The 17,604-nt window shown below is 38.1% G+C and overlaps 1 protein-coding gene across 2 annotated transcripts in view; it reads right to left on the bottom strand.

The window, feature by feature from the left end:
* The window catches only part of LOC137260614 (recombining binding protein suppressor of hairless-like), a 34,716-nt gene that overhangs the window by 13,796 nt on the left and 3,316 nt on the right, over positions 1 to 17,604 (bottom strand). For both annotated transcript variants that reach the window (XM_067798207.1, XM_067798206.1), the window contains exon 2: positions 4,613 to 4,976. In XM_067798207.1, the coding sequence (XP_067654308.1) occupies positions 4,613 to 4,868 (256 nt within the window). In that variant the 5' untranslated portion in view covers positions 4,869 to 4,976. The remainder of the gene's footprint in view (positions 1 to 4,612; positions 4,977 to 17,604) is intronic.

The raw sequence follows: 17,604 nt of genomic DNA, 5'->3' as shown, positions 1-17,604 counted from the left end.
TTACTGAGCATCTTCTTTGCAAACTGTATCATGCAAAAATGTTCACATGTTGACACATCATGTAATATTCACACTCCAAAACCAAACATGACAGTATAATTACTATATGTCTGAAAGATTAATGAATCCAGTCATCAAGAATTATGTTTGGTTTCAACTCTAATACTCTTCCACGTCGAAAATATACTTCAGAAGCAGAACCACTGCAGTATTTCAAATTAATACAATAGATGTACAGGAACCAGTTTAAAGAATCTTTCAACAACAAGGAAAAAACAACGTCAAACCTGAATTTGGAATAAAGTCCCATGAGGAAAAAGCTGACTGGCTGAGTCCATTCCAATCCATTTCACCAAATTTCAAGAAAAAATTATGTATCAAAACTCTATCATTACTGCACTAACTCCCAAATGCTCACTGCAAGAAAATCGGACCAAATGATCAGCTTATTAAATGCACTGCTTCATATAAACACAATTGATCAAGTCTGTATTGTCGACAAAAAAATTCTTCACTGGTCAATTATCTTTCTACCTGGTTTAAATTCTTCAGAGAACACCACTACAAAGAAGACCTCTGATAAGATCAGAACGATCATTGCATTCCAGGCTCAAAGCAATTAGACCTAGTGAGAAAATGCACATCTGAAACTTATAATCAATTGGCAGATTCACATCACCCAAAATAAATGTATATAAACATACAACAGTGGACACTTTCTCACAGCAAAATAGTTATTGGACAAAAGCAGGAGTTGAACAACCACACATGCTTCAAGTTCCCACACTATCTTCGATTCTGCACACAAATCTCAACGAAACTACGACAAAAAGACATTGATAGAAAGAGAGAGACAGTTCAGCACTGAAGAGCCATATGGAGACATTGCCGACGACAACAAACGGACAACTACACAGCTGCCCTCTCCGTTGTCCGTCTCAAACAAAAATTTTACCTTCAAGAACATAGTGCTGGAAATCCTCATAAGGGAACTCAGACGATGTGGACATCATTTTGACGTTCACTTTACGCCAGTTGTGACACCCTATGCAAACCAGGAGCAAAAATATCTTGTCGATATTTTGTACGGATTTCGATTTTTCGAATGACTAAGTTATCTGCAAAGGGCCAGCACAGAGCTGTGGGTTTATCAGGTATTGACATTTCTTGTGCATCTGGTAGCGGGGCAAATTTTCCCACACCTCTTAGGCCTTCTCCTTGGATACTGTCGTCTAATGCCTGCCATTTACGACAATCTTGGCCTCGTCTACAACCATGCCATATATTGTGGCTGAGTAACATTAATTGTCATAATTAAAATCATACAATGGATCGCTGCTTTCAAATTGTCTCCTTCAGGATGGAAAAAGGAACTCCCTCTCAGAATTTTCTCATATGCCTTGCTTCCTGATTGATCCTGTTATGGTTTATTTATGAGTTCTGCAAGTGGCAGTAATTATAGTTAATCAATAGTTCGTGTTGTTTAGTCACAATTAATACTTGCAAGCAGAGCCTTTGAAATTCTAACGATTAGCCGGTTCACTAGTGGAGAATAGCAAATTTACACTGGATCCAATGGCAGTAATCTCTTCCTGCGCAATGGAGATGTCATCCGTTTGGCGGAAACATAAACTGTCAAAAAAATTATCAATGACTAGAAATTGCCTGTGATAACACTGAAAGACACCGCAAAAAAACAAGCATGTGAATTTGAGCGGGCAGAGTTAAAAACATTCAATTAGAGTTTGATCAATAGAACTTTGTTGTGTGGAGATAGTGTTGGCCTTTGTGGGTTATTTCGTGTCAACATAATCTTAATCATTATTAATGTGATGAATTAAGTTTTACGTTGTAATTATCATTAACATTATTTCTAACCTGGTACATGTGTTATTAGCATCATGCACAAAAATGAGCTCAAATTATGTCAGCAAGAAAGTAGTCACGAAAAACAACCTCATGAAAGAAATCAATTGAATCTTTCTTCAGCCACACTTTTTGGGGGTTAAATGTGGGAAGAAAAGGAGCTACAGAGCTGACAGAAATTTAGAGCTGACAGAAATTTATTTGGTCAATATGTCAAAAAAATCACTGCACATTATTTCTTTAACAGTCTTAGTGTTTGATTTGTATTTGTAATTTGTGAGATTGGGAACTGAGAATGAAAGTCGACTGGATGTTGATCCAATTTCTCGGGGGTACTGATGTGGACCAATGATCACATGACATCTAGCCAGACAGCACAAAGAACAAATGCTGTGGCTATTATTATCCAGACATCTCTATATGTTACACCATCCTGCTCGCACGGAAAATTGAGAACATTCTTTTGATATCATCAGTATGGTTTTACAAGGCACAAAATCTTGCAGTAGACACTTTTAAACTGATATAGCCATTACAACTTACAGTGAAATTCTGCTGGACCAATGTAGAAATCGTACGCACCGACTGTTAGTTTCCAACATATATGCAACTGACTGTTCTACACTGGTAAGGAATCAAATATTCTGTTGTTATCAATGTCAGAGATCGAAGTCTTGGAATCATCTAAGTCAACTACAACACGAAGCACTGACCCTAACGTCAGGCCTTGGATACTAGATGCCAAATGAGACAGATCCTGGAAAATCCTTCCAAAATATTTGCAAACAGGTAAGTTATTGAACAACAGACTAATAACTAAGCTGCTCCCAGCACACACAATCAGCCATATCCAGCTGACTTCAATATTTAAGGGTTATTAATATGAGAGTTGTCTGTTCCCTTCCTTGAATCAGTGCATATTATCAAGACCAGTAATAATATTGGCACTGAAAGCCACGGTGCACGGGCATGCTCCTTGTGTATACAACTGAATAGATGAACAATTGTCAGTAATTAAGGAACAGACTCGTCTTTAGGCAAATATAGAGAGTGACTATGGGCTGGTGTTGCTTATGGCAATATTCCAGCAACATCACAGCATGGGACACCAGGAATGGACTTCACACATGTGGGGAATCAAACCTGGGACTTTGGTGTGATAAGTGAATATGCCTGATATAAAGCAAATTATGGGAGGGGGTCACCAGAGGTGAAGTGGAAGAGAGTTCCAAAGCACATCAGAGAAGTGTTTAAAGTATATTGCACTGAACGTCTTTAACTTGTATGGCGGTACTGAAAGAATGACATTTGTGAACTGAATGATCACCTTGTTACTAGTGGTTACGCATGTCAAAACAAGGAAGAAATCTCGTTCATTGGAGGGATTTACCTGAGTCTATCAGGCAGGGTATTCATTCACTGCAGAAAGACATGTAAAACAATGTGAGAATGTAGGCCCTGCCTACAACAAATTAGACAGCAGGTCAATTTTTATCACACTGAGACTTAAACTTTGCTACCTGTTGCCCTGCTGTGGGGCTAGGTGGAATGTCTGACCACCTTACTGACAAACTTCTATTACCAAAACAGCAAACCATCTTTCCGGACAGGGAAACAGTCTACAACTTGTACAACAACTTGGTTAGATAACACAATGTCTACTATATTTTCTTTCTTCCAAACTTTCCAGTGAGTGAGTTCTGTTTAATTCTGCATCAGCAACTCTGCAGCTTTTCATGACGAGATAAAAACTTGTCAAACTTCTCGCTATCACACTGAATTAAAGGAAGGTGATGTAAGTTCATGATGACTTACTTTTTTCTATCATTACTTACTGTTCCCAAAACAAATGGACTGGTTTAGGTTGCAAAGATTCACTATTCACAGAGATGGAGAAATACATTTGAGCTGACGTGTCAAATCTCACAGTGAAACAGACAGTGCTGCTTAGACTTGCAAATGGCCATGTCAAAGTTGTCATTTTTGAAATCCTTGTTTAATAAACTTGCAGACCTATTTCATAATAATGATTCCAGCAGCTGGCCTGTGAGACTCACCACATTCCACAGCCAGTTGACACCATCAAGGAGTCATTGATTCACATTTCTACAATCAGCTTGCTTCATCACAGACAATTCTGAAATGTCACCACCAATGCTTAACACAAATTGAAAACATTTTTTATATCAATCTAACCAAAGGAATTTACTTGGTCTATTTTCTACAAAGTTGTGAGGACTTTGGGAGTGAATGCCTAGCGTAACACAAGACTGATCAGGTAAAAAACTACATAATTTGTAACTGTACATGGGGAACTACTGAGCAGTGAGAGAGCCTACCTACCATGTGGAGTGGATTCCTAGCATATCAGACCCGTGAAGGTCCTGGGGTAGAATAGGTCTTCAGCAACCCATGCTTGCTATAAAAGGCGACTATGCTTGTTGTAAGAGGCGACTAACAGGATCGAGTGGTCAGACTTGCTGATTTGGTTGGCACATGTCATCAGTTCCCAGTTGTGCAGATCGATGATCATGCTGTTGATCAACGGATTGTCTGGTCCAGACTCGATTATTTAAAGACCGCAGCCATATAGCTCGAATATCGCTGAGTGCGGCATTAAACTAAACTCACTCACTCCTAGCATATCATGTGGAGTGCCTATCTAGCATTCCATGTGGAGTGTCTTCATTGCAGACCATGTGGAGTGCCCTCCTAGCATAAAATGTGACTGAAAGGAAGTACCTACCTAGCATACCATGTGACTGATCGGGGATTCCGACTGTCACCGACGATGTAACGCCATTGTGAGTGTTGTAGGGAGCGTGCCCTCCAAGACGCTGATCCCCATACAACTGCTCCTCTTTAATATAACCATTGAGGGGCGTCACTTTCCCATTGGATAAATCTACTGGATTGTCTATGTTTCTTTGCGCCATGTGGCCATTAAAGCGGCGTTGATTAGTGTTCACACAAGACACCAGAGGGTGCTGGGGTGTGACCATGAAACCGGCATTCTGCTGCGACGAGGTGAAGGCCTGGGCGCCCCGAACGGCATACTGGACTCCATTCTGTGTCAGAACTTGCTCTTCGAGGTTCAAGCCATACACACCCTGAAACAAAAAATGTCCATTTGTAAAGCAACCATACATGATATTCAAATAGATTTAAACTAATGTCTGGACTATACAAACAGTGGGCAATAGCATGAGCAAAGAACTTGAGTGTGGGTCAAGGACCAAGTCAAAACCACCTGATCATTCAACAGGCCCTCAAGATTACCAGAGAGCACACAATGAAAGTCAGTGGGGTCTTGGAACGGCACTTAGAAGTGATACACACAAAGGCTAAAATTCAAGGAGATCATCTTCTATATTTGAAGAAGATGTTTCAGAGTATATTCTTGTTCCATCACCTGATGAAGAAGTTGAAAAATAAATTCTTGCCTTCACACTAGAATTACAGCAAGTGACTCTTAATGTTGCCTATTTACTGTCAGATTACAGCTTGATAAGTGAGGAAATTCCAAAGCGATGCATTTGCAGGTTTTAGAAGTTCATCACTCTTCCATTGATAGGACCATGACAATGTGTACACTATGATAAGCCCTGATGCAATCAGTTGTATCTTGGATTTATCTCATATAAGATCATTGATTTCTCTCGGCAGGTTAGCATCTCTCCTCAGTTTTCATGATGCTTCACAAGACTGGGCCACCTGTTGTCAACACATATGCTTGCTTGGTTCATGCAACATGTAGCAATGTTTCAGCTCTATGGAAGCAATTCTACATTAAACTAGTCTTGGCCAGACATTACACTGATTGACATCACACGCACGTGAGTGAGTGAGTGAGTGAGTGAGAGAGAGAGAGAGAGAGAGAGAGAGAGAGAGAGAGAGAGAGTGTGTGTTTTACGGTGCTTTTAGAAATATACCCACAATACTACAGTGTGGGCAACCAGAAATGGGTTTCACACTATGCCCAGACAAGTAAATGAAAATAAGAACATGAATAACGTCCAATACTTACAAAATAGTAAGTTCACATTTGTTCGACAGTTGCTTTTGTCCCCAAATATGCTTTTACAGCTCTTTGTTCTCCATCTCCTTGCACAAATTTGAACATTCATTCTGCACTGTGGCTGCCATTAATAATGCAGCATGCAGATGATACATCCTCAAATTTCAACTTCAACATATGAAAGAAAGGTCTAAAAACATTTATCAGTTCATGGATGATATTTTCTTATCATATTCATGTTATATTCATTCATATTCCAGTTTCTTTTCACAATGTCAAAATTTGACAAAATACTACTTTTTTTGTTCTACAAGAACAGTAAAGCATACTTCATTTATCACTACAGACTCTTATCTACTACAACAGTGTTATGTTTAAAAAAACAAATGTTGGATTTATTCAACTCTTCTAGCATTTATCACAATTTAGATATAAAAATGATTTATCCCATTACAGGAAGGAAACCTCCTTGAATAGGTCATAAACTTAACTCGTATTAAAAACAGCTGGAATAAAAAAAACTTCAAACAAACATATTGTTAACCCAAGTACTTTGTGATAAGGTGGAAAAAACACTAAGCAAACAAAACATAACCTGTCCATCACTTTACAGCAAAGGCTCATTTTAGATAACTTGATCTTGAGTAATTAAAAGTTGTCCTGCACAGAAATAAAACTTTTCATGTTTGAGTTTGAACCAAGCAGGCCAGAGGTTGATAATAATAACCGACCAACCTGGTCTTTCTAGCAAGTCATAAATGTTGCCTGCATAACTACATGATCTGCATTTGATTCCATGATCTGCTGCAATGATTCATGTCAATTCATCGAAACTACGATCCGTGAAGGTCCTGGGGTAGAATTCTTTAGAAATGAAAACAGGCTGTTTGAAGACCTCAGCAAGTCTAGGTACTTCTTTGATGTGTCAAAACTTGGTGGCTTTTGTTGATAGGCAAGTTTGGTCACTATTCAAAAGAAAAGCTCAACATTATTTTGTTCTTGTGAAACCAGTGTTAGTTAAAGATGTCTTTGAAGATTACATAGACCAAGTTTTTTATGTTTAAGTTGTCATTAGAACTTCATCAGTATTTTGGTACTTGGGATTTTTAAAATATTCATTAGCTGATTATGGTGAATTCCTAACCCAGAATTTCCAACTTTGAAATGCTTTCTTATGCAAAGTGGTAATATCCATTAATCAAATCATTAATCTCTGGCTTTTAGCCAATGCTGATCAAGTTAAATGAACCCGTGAAGGTCCTGGGGTAGAATAGGTCTTCAGCAAACCACGCTTGCTGTAAAAGGCGACTCAGCTTGTTGTAAGAGGCGACTAATGGGATCGGGTGGTCAGGCTTGCTGACTTGGTTGACACGTGTCATCGGTTCCCAATTGTGCAGATTGATGCTAACGTTGTTGGTCACTGGACTGTCTGATCCAGACTCGATTATTTACAGACTGCCGCCATATGGCTGGAATACTGCTGAGTGTGGTGTTAAACTAAACTCACTCACTCATTGAAACTCCAGCCTGACACCTTGGTTTCAATTTTCGATAACCAATTTAAATCATTTCAACTCGAGCAGTTGACTGGCTGATGCCTTGCTAATTATCCAGTGGGAACTGTCATTAGAAGTCATCACAAAGTTAGCATTGGATTTCACACTAAAAATGAAATCTGAATCTGTATTACATGAAGAATCAAATCGAAAACTATCAAATAGTGGGTCCAACATGAGAAATCAAATGGAGATGTGGGTGAATTGTTGCATTCCTAATGTACATTAGCCCTTTCAACATTTATGGGGTACGCGGGAGGATTAAGAACACATACTAGTACATATTTGCTAAGTCTTTGTGTCCATCATGGTCATAAGTGTGATGACTGGTAGTCATGGCAGAAATGCATCTTTCCAGAAAAGAGAAAATGTGATGCTCAAATTCTTCTTCATGCCTGTGGTTTTAAGCTTTTTTATTTTGTTTTAACAATATTCCAGCAACATCATGGTGGGGGATACCAGAAATGCACTTCATATGTGAGGAGTCATACCCAGGGCTCTGGTATGATGAGCAAACACTCTTACTACCAGCCTCAATCCAACCCTAAACTAAACTAAAACCCAAAACAACTGAGGCTTTTCCACATTCTATGTAAACATTACATATATGTACAATTTTATGCTCTGTATGTCTATTACCCTCACTTCTAGTTGTAAATAACTGCTGGCACATTTGTCTCTGTCAATGACCAAACATCAGTATCCCTTCCATCCGCCCCCTACTGTAACGACACATGAAGATCCCAGTTAGAACTGGCCTTCAGTAGCCCATGCTTGTCCTAAGAGGCAACTAATGGGATCGGGTGGTCAGGCTCGCTGAGTTGGTTGGCACATGTCATCATATCCTTATGCGTTGATTGATTTTCATAATATTAAAAACTGGATTGTTTGGTCGCAATTCGATTATTTATTGACAGCTGGAACATTGCTGAGTGTGATGTAAAACAACAACCCAAACCACTAACGGGATCGACACAAGAGCCATAAATGAAGTAAATTCAGATCTCAATCTCCCAATCTGAAGTTGAAATGCAGTTCTTTGATTCTGTTTAAATTCTAACCAGCTGGGAGTCTAGTTTCTACAAATTGTATCCATGTATCATGAAAGTCTTTTAGTAATTGCCCACATTACTATATTAATGGCCTTATCTGAAGCATTAAGCTGAAATTATCATTGTCTTTGGCATTATTGCCTGCATACCAATGAATTCATTTTCATTTGTATAAAATTTTTATCATGAAGTCAAATATTTAGAGTTCTTGATCACAGTATTCCTGGATAGAGTGTGTAAGCTGATCTGACATTAATATTTCATGATTAGCTTCATAAAAATAAATGTGAATAGAACTTTCTACATTCTGACGACAGAGACTCTTATACATAGCGCAGTTACTATGTCCAGTAATATGAGGTCAGAAAGATTCTGTAATAACAAAACCAAGGAGTGGCAGCAAGTCTGGACACTAACAGACTGTAGATTCTGCATAGGATGATTGACAGATGTCTTTGTTCATTTCACACCTGTGTCAAAATCTAACCAACAGATGTTAGGAAATCAATCGCAAGAACAAAATGTCCTTCATCAACTTGTTATAGCTGAAATATTACTGATTGGCACAAAACAACATTCAGCCATGCTAAGACAAAAAAAATGTGATTATCTATAAAAATTCTGTGTGCTGCCTAATTTGCATGTTTAATGCCTCCCTCAGTACTATGTTAGCTTTATGACGGCATACATAGTTTAGGTCAGACAATCACCCAGCGAAAAGGGAGATGAGAGTAACAGAGCTACAATCTTCCTGGTGTGGGGATGAACACACGTCAACAAGTGAAACATCCCTTTGAAATTAATCTTGGTAATCACACATCCCACATTTCCTACTTGAACTAGGATAGGATGCCTTATCACCTACTGCGATGTTCACTGGACAATTACTTGTGTCATACATGGACCATCCTAGTTGGATCACAAGATTCATAGCTGCTTATTGTTAACACTGCATATGTTATCTGCTGTCAACACTGCATATGTTATCTGCTGTCAACATTGACTCAACATATACATGTACAGGGTTGGAAAAACTGACTCGACATGCTAAGGGTTGGACAAATTCTTCAAATGTTACATTTGTGATAATGGGTTATGGTTAAAAATTAAAATTCAAAGTACAAATCTCCACTTTTTATGGTTGCGCCCATCTGAGATGTGAGTCAAACCTGTCAAGGCACACATGGTGAGTTTTTTTGAAGTTCTGGATGCATCTGAAACCTAGAAGTCCTCGAGCTTGTATATTATATTCATGGAATGTGTGTTATCTCATAATACTACAAACATTAATTTTCACCACTTTCAAAAAGGCCTTATGCATTCATAGAATAAGTTCAACGGATATGAAAATAATAATATCTAATTTTCACAAAAAGATTGAGTTAAGTTTTATGCCATTGTTAGCAATATCCCAGCAGTATCACAGTGTGGACACCAGAAATAGGCTTAATAGATTCAACCCATGTGGGGAATTGAACCTTGATCTTCGGTGTGACAAGCAAACTCTTTAACCTCTAAGCCTCCCTAACTGTCCCTAAATTTCACAAAGTATTGCAGTTCCTGAAATCTGCCTGTAAACAAACATTCTAGACTTTGGTAGTTTTCAACTTTTCAAAAAGACCTGTTTCAGGGTCTCAGTGAGAGAGAGATAACAAAGCAATTTCCTAAAGTTTATGAACAGTCTCTCCTGAGCTTTAGGATCCAATATGGTTCCCTACCTCAAATTATAAGACTTAGGGTTTCCTTAAAGTTTATGGGTACCATAAGGAAACAATATTTAGACTTACAATTGAACTTAACATAACACTTTCATCAAGACAGACTAGACAAGTTGATTTAATATTGCTCATTTATCAACTCCAATTTCTTTATATTATTTTCAGCCAGCTAGGAACCTGTAACATATATAACTGTATTTCTTCATGTATAGCCATAGGCATGTTGAGAGTGTTAAGAAACATCCAATTACAACAGTTTGAAAAAAACCTACAAGTATGGGTATGTAGCTGGAGGCCTTGTGGACTTGGATTGAAACCTGTAAAACTACAATTAATTGTGCTGCTTTGTCCACTTTGCCACTAACAACTGCATGACCTTGATCACCTTTTGATGTGGGTCTCACCATGAGAATCGGTTGTGCACATCATCAGAAAATATAAGCATCCCAATCCCCAGGTGAGTAACAATTTGAATTTAAGGACACCTGTAACAGACATTCATAAGAAGGGCAACAAGCCCTTCAGGTTTGCTGTATCTATAATTTACAGTTGTCCCTTGACAGATGTTACTGTGCATGGACATCGGGTAATCATGGTTTGTAAAAGCTTCGATCTTCAATGCCTTTTCAAAACATTCACTTGCTGTAAGGATTATTCTTGTGATGTTCAAATGTACTTTACACAGATGCAGTTAAAGATGAATGTTGAAACATAAACACTTATGAAACTTTCAAATTTAGTTCAGCCTACTAGAGACCATGTAGACATTTACTGGCCTAAAGCAAAGCCCTTCATTACAGTGGACCTGACCTTTGGTTATGCACCTACATGGTAGCCAAGAAGGGGGAGTAATTGCACAGCCCCTGGGGTGGCGCGGGAACCAATCTGCCATAACTTGCCTGGGAAATGAGCCTGTGACACTCAGTGAGCATGTGCAGAAAATGTTCTCACCATCTAACTAGACTGGTGAGACCTTTGACCTTACCAGGTTGCGTTCACCAGCTCAATTGATGTGTGTGGAGATGGTTGAAGGCTCTGCTACTGTTGTGATATGTGGGACACGCTGATGAACACCATAGTGGTGGTGTGGTGGCCCACCAACTGCAGCATGGATATGTCACATAGATTTCTCACAGCTGTTTCATGTCACATTTCACCTGTTAACTAGGTCACTGTGATTTAGCCAGTTTAAAACTTTCGTCCACCTATTCCATTGTCAGTCCTGTTTTTAGTGTTTTCATTTGTGGGAACATGAGAGACATCTTTTTGATGTTGGAATAATATTCACGGTTCTTCTCCATCAGGACATTCAAAAGCATTCAAAGGGCAAAAACGTAATTGCTCTTTATACTTTAACACGCTTTTGAAATTCAGAAAACCAGGACCTCTTCAGTTTATGAAATTAATAACATTTTTATTCAGACTGGTGAGAAATATATCACAGAAAACTCACAACAAAACCAGTGAGTGGCAATTACTGAAAGTAATTATGCTGGACAACCTATCTTTCGCTTAACACTACATAGCGGAAAGCAGCAATGCTCAACTTAATAGGATGCCCATACGGTAGCTACTTTGAACCTTTCAGCTTGAGAATTATGGGATCAATCCCTGGCTGCATGTTGCTGAGGTTCAAAAGTTTATTTAAAAGCCACTTGCCACACAGTAAGTGACTTCAAGAAAGTAACTTGTCCTGACTAAATTTCCACTTGCTCTTTTTTTACGACATGATCATGATGTAATTATGAAAGAATAAATCAACAAGGTATTTTATGTTAATGTTTGGTGGACTATTTAGTGAAAAGTGATAAATACTAAAGAAAGATAACTCTACTTTATCAATGTGAAATTTAATAGCTACATTTTGAGCAGATATGAAATGAAATCCAGTTTTATTTGCAGTTTGAAACCGTAAGCAGAAATTATCTTGTAGTCAATGGACTAGTAATATACCATTATTTGACTGCCCAAAATAAAAACTGACATGTCCCAGGCATTGGGCCATGAGATTTTTGAAGTCCTGATGTAGTAACTAAGATAAAACAAAACAACAGAAACATCACAGGTTCAAAATGTTGAATGAGTTTCTTATCTGCCTGAACCTATTTGTTTCCAATTAATCGTTTCATAGCATCAACACCTTGAAAAAAGCCAGAGTGCATGGTGCAAGTGTCCAACAGAACGCTCAGCTCCATGGTGCTGTGTGACCGACATTTACTGCATTATGTCCTGTTTCCCATGGATGTATTTTGATCACACTGATGCATATGAAATACTTGGAAGACCGTAAACAACCTACACAGTGTTATTTACAACTAATTTATGGTAATTACATCAGATTACGACAATATCAATGATGGTTTCATAAATGGAACTGCAAATGATTATCAACAATATTTAACAAGGATAAACACCAATTCACACACTTATAGCAAGTTAGAAATTCTAAACATCTTTGGGAAGCCACAGAAGTAATCACGAAAGAACTACACAACTTGATTAATGTCAAATACAAATAATCAAAGAAGGAAGACATAAAGCGGCAACTTCATCAAAAAATAAATATAGCTTCTGCAATTAACAAAAGACATATCCATGACGAAACAAATCTTCTAAATATTAACAAGGTTTATTTAACTTGAGTGAGTCAGTTTAGTTTTACGCCGCACTCAGCAATATTCCAGCTATATGGCGGCGGTCTGTAGATAATTGAGTCTGGACCAGAGAATCCAGTGACCAACATAAACATCAATCTGCGCAATTGGGAACCGATGACAACTGTTAACCAAGTCAGCGAGCCTGACCATCCTGTTAGTCACCTCTTACGACAAGCACAGTCGCCTTTAATGGCAAGCATGGGTTGCTGAAGGCCTATTCTACCCCAGGACCTTCACGGGTTCATTTAACTTGATCAGCATTGGCTAAAAGCCAGAGATTAATGATTTGATTAATGGATATTACCACTTTGCATAAGAAAGCATTTCAGAGTTGGAAATTCTGGGTTAGGAATTCACCATAATCAGCTAATGAATATTGTGAACATCCTAAGTACCAAAATACTAATGAAGTTCTGATGACAACTTAACATCAATAACTTAGTCTATGTAATCTTCAAAGACATCTTTAATTAGCATTGGTTTCACAAGAACAAAATTATCTTGAGCTTTTCTTTTGAATAGTGACCAAACTTGCCCATCAACAAAAGCCACAAAGTTTGGACATAATTGAGGCCAATAATTGTATCACATCAAAGAAGTACCTAGACTTGCTGAGGTCTCCAAACAGCCTGTTTTCATTTCTAAAAAAGCCCAAATCAGAAAATAAATTTCTTGTTTTAGACTGGATGAACAGCATCAACGATGTCAGTCTAAGTGAAATTACTAGATTAATTGAAAAAACAACTAGTACATGTACCTCTATTTTTTCAGTCTCAGTGGCCAGGCCTGCCTGTGTTATCTGCTGTTACCAGGGACATTATTTACATAATTGATAATAAATTCAGAGATGACATGTGCATTTCACACATCAAAGAGCATTAAGAGAGGATGGTCAGTTTTACAATCAAATATTATGTAATGTTAAAATACATGAATTGAAGAATGCAATAAGAAAAACAACAACAAAAAACACAACAATTTAGAACTAAATGACATTTTTCACAGTTCATCTGCAATAAGTTTAAAAACCAAGTTAATGAAGATATTCCTTAGTAGAAAACATGAATGAGTGAATGAATTAGGTCTAGTGACACTTTGAACCATATTCCAGAAATATTACTGTGGGTCAGTGTAATGTGAGAGAAAAACTGAAAGTGCCACAGGTCAGACATTCACTTTAGTGAAACCCACAAGCATTGTATAGAGCTGACAAACCTACAGTGAGTGACTTGGGGTTTACCCAACCTTTAGCAATGTTCTATCAGTATCAATGGCGGGGACACCAGAAATGGGCTCATAAATGTGTACCCATTTTGGGAAGTGAACCGGGTCTTCGGTGTGAAGAGCGACCACTTAACCACTTGGCTACCCCATCGCCTTGACATACCCAGAAACATTGGGATGAACAGTGATTCAAACTCACAACAACAAGTTTTGGACATGCCCAAGGGAAATAACCCTGGACAGTAAATTGCACCACTTGACACGACTGAGCTACAATCCCTAGTACACAAAGCAGCCCTCTTAATCAGCTTGTATGTATAACATATAACATCACAGTTCACATATCCATTCCCATTTGGGCAATTACCCACCCTATGAATAAGGATAAATTTATCACTTTTTATTTTTACAACACACACCTGGTCATGAACAACAAACAACTGACAAGAACTAAGTCCTTGAGCAGATGCAGACCCTCAAGAAACGCAGGTGAAACTGTTACAGATAGTGAAATCTTATCAGCATCATACAGCTGTACATGATCCAGCTCTGGTCATCGCAGTAAGGTGATAGTCCTTGACAAGCCTGAAATATTACTGGATTACAATGCCTCTCTTTGATAAAGCCCAGGTCAGTAAGCAGTATACAGTAGAGCTACAATCACGTTCTGTACAGGGCAGTCATTACAGGCCAGGGTATGTATAATGATGGGCCGTGTGGCAGCTTCAAAGGGACATAATTATTTCATGATCACTGCTGTAATTCATACAACTTCAAAAGAGATCATACATAGTTCTCAGGCACCGCCCATTACTTATACAATATCCTGGGATCCAAAATAAGTTTGCCGGAGCCAGTTCTTTTTTTAAAAACAAGCAGCACTAGTGAAGATTCAGAAATATAAATGCAGAAAGGGAAAGAAAGAAACCTTTGAACATTTCCCACAAAACCACAGGACCAGTTAGTGGACAATAATTCATGGTTTTTATCTGTACTTCACTGTTCCAAACTAGAAATCGCAGACTTGGTGGAAAAAATTCACTGGCCACCAAGAACACTGCAAGAATATAATTTAGTGGTGCTGATGAATTTTCACAAGCCAGAGACCACAGGATCAGCGTAAATTTCAACAGTGTAGATGCATGAGTAAAGCATGAAACTAACAAATGACTTATCTGAATTAATTTTTTATTACCCTTTGGTCTGCTTGAAAAACATTGTTGAAGAAAAGATGTGACATGTAATTGGATCAAATTTAATATATGTCCCTTATCAGCATTTACAGCAATATAATCACATCAGTGTATGGAAAGCTAGCACATCAGCACATATTTGACATCAGAGTGGCTACTTCCATCTGTGTATGTGTATGTGGAAGTGAGAGTTCTGTATTTTGTGCCAGCATGCAGTGTGACAGACCATATTAAAAGACACGTGGATAGGATATTTCTCATGAACAAGCTAGGGAGCAAATGCATCTGATGTTCACGTTGCCAGATCAATTCCTTCTTTAATTACGTATGTAAGTCATTTAAAAGTTTACTCAACCATGGCATGTGCCCAAAAATATCAGACCTGTTCAAAACAAGGTCATGTTCACACATGTAAAACCAAGAGAAGATATAATACTGATAATTAAAATGGAAGCATTGCTCATTACTGGGATTAAATCTGGTATTAGGACTCACAATCGGAAGTGTGTCAGGCACAACTATGCAGATGGAATTGTGATACCAATCTCTACTGACATTTCCTCCAATGTTAATACTGAGCCAAGCTCATCATGCTCACAGAAGTAACACAGGGGTTTAATGTCAAGCTCAAGATTTCTGACTAGTAAAGCAGCATGCATTCATGTGTTAGGCTGTTGGTACTAGTCTAAACGTGTCCACCAGTACTAACTGATTGACATAATAATGAGATATACATCCCACATCTAAACATGACACACTGACTCCAGACTATTTTTCCTTTTGTGCCCATAATGGTGAGTGTAGGCAAGGAAACAACAAGCACCATCTTTTGAAGTCTTTTGGCATGTCTAAGACTGAACCACATTCACACCTCAGGCAGTTTCTGAACCCACTATAACATGGAAGCGATCTTGCAATGCACAAGAGTAAGTGAGTATTGTTTTTTGCTGCTTTTAACAATACTCCAGCAATATTAGTGGAAATGGGCTTCACACATTCTACCTATGTGCGGAATCAAACACAGGACGAGCAAACACCGTAACCACTAAACTAGTCCACCACCACAATGCATAAGAGACAACTAAGACATGATCTTCTGGTCCTAGACTCCCTTCAATCTGACTCCTAAAACAAGACTCACTTCTACCTGACTACGGTTTAGATACAGTCTCACAAGAAACATGATCTGATCCTGTTCTCATTGACCCAGTCAACTTAAGCTGAAAACCAGACCAACATATGGTCAACAGACTAGATCCCTGCGACTACAGAATGATTGACAGACATCACAATCAATTGACAAGTGTCTGTCACTTTCCTACACAGCCCTTATCACATAATGCACATTATATTTATGGAATCAATAAGACAAATATCAATATTGCCAAAGAAATAATTGGCATTTGGAGCTATGGGATTAAAAACCATCAATTTGTGTTCTTTCAAACACTAAGTGCACATTGAATGAATTCGAAGCTTCCTTATAGGATCGGTTTTTTGTGCAAATTGGTCCTCAGATGTAATAAGTTCCATCTATCACCTATCCATTGTCCATTTTACATTAATACTTTTCAACACTGTCATGATCTCTTTCTTAAAGTATTTAATCTTAGAAAATGTACCCAAACTTCAAAGAATTATTAAACAAATGAATTCTTTCCTTCAGTATCAGAAAAACAAGGACATTAGTCAAGTAGAATTTACATTTGTTTATTCACATACTATCCACCCAAACATATTTTTTCACCTAGACTCTACTAACAATGTAAACTTTAACAAATGCAAAGCTAACTTACAGCAATTGAAAACAGTTTGCTTCAGCTGGAGAAAGCATTAATAATGTACAGAGAACAATTACTTCAACTAGCAGACTGCAAGGCTGATATTCAAGCAGACTTAAGGTTTGGTAGGCTGGGACACTGATTTTTATTTCAGCCATGAAGAACAAGGTACCATGGTGCACATGAAGAACGAATTTCAATGTTGTACAAAAAGCATGAGGCAACTGCAGCATTCACAAAGAACAAAATACTATGGTGTTCATAAATAATGAAATACTGTGGTGTAATACATGAAGAACAATGCAACAATGCGTGTACATGATGGGAGATACTGGGTGTGCACTGAAGAGCACTACCAAATAGTTCAAAGGACAATCAACGTTTTACTGACCATATGAAAGGATTGAGTGGGTGTGCTCATGCATTGTTCTACAGACATCATGTGACCTGTGGGCAGGGGAGACTAAAGTGATGTAGTTCCAGATAATCACTTCCGTCTAACCCACAATCACCTCACAATGACGACAAAACCAAACCAA

This window comes from Haliotis asinina, chromosome 14 (genome assembly GCF_037392515.1).
Source record: "Haliotis asinina isolate JCU_RB_2024 chromosome 14, JCU_Hal_asi_v2, whole genome shotgun sequence".
NCBI lineage: Eukaryota > Metazoa > Mollusca > Gastropoda > Lepetellida > Haliotidae > Haliotis > Haliotis asinina.
Note: the sequence above shows the minus strand (reverse complement) of the source record. Positions and strands in the feature narration are given on the sequence as shown.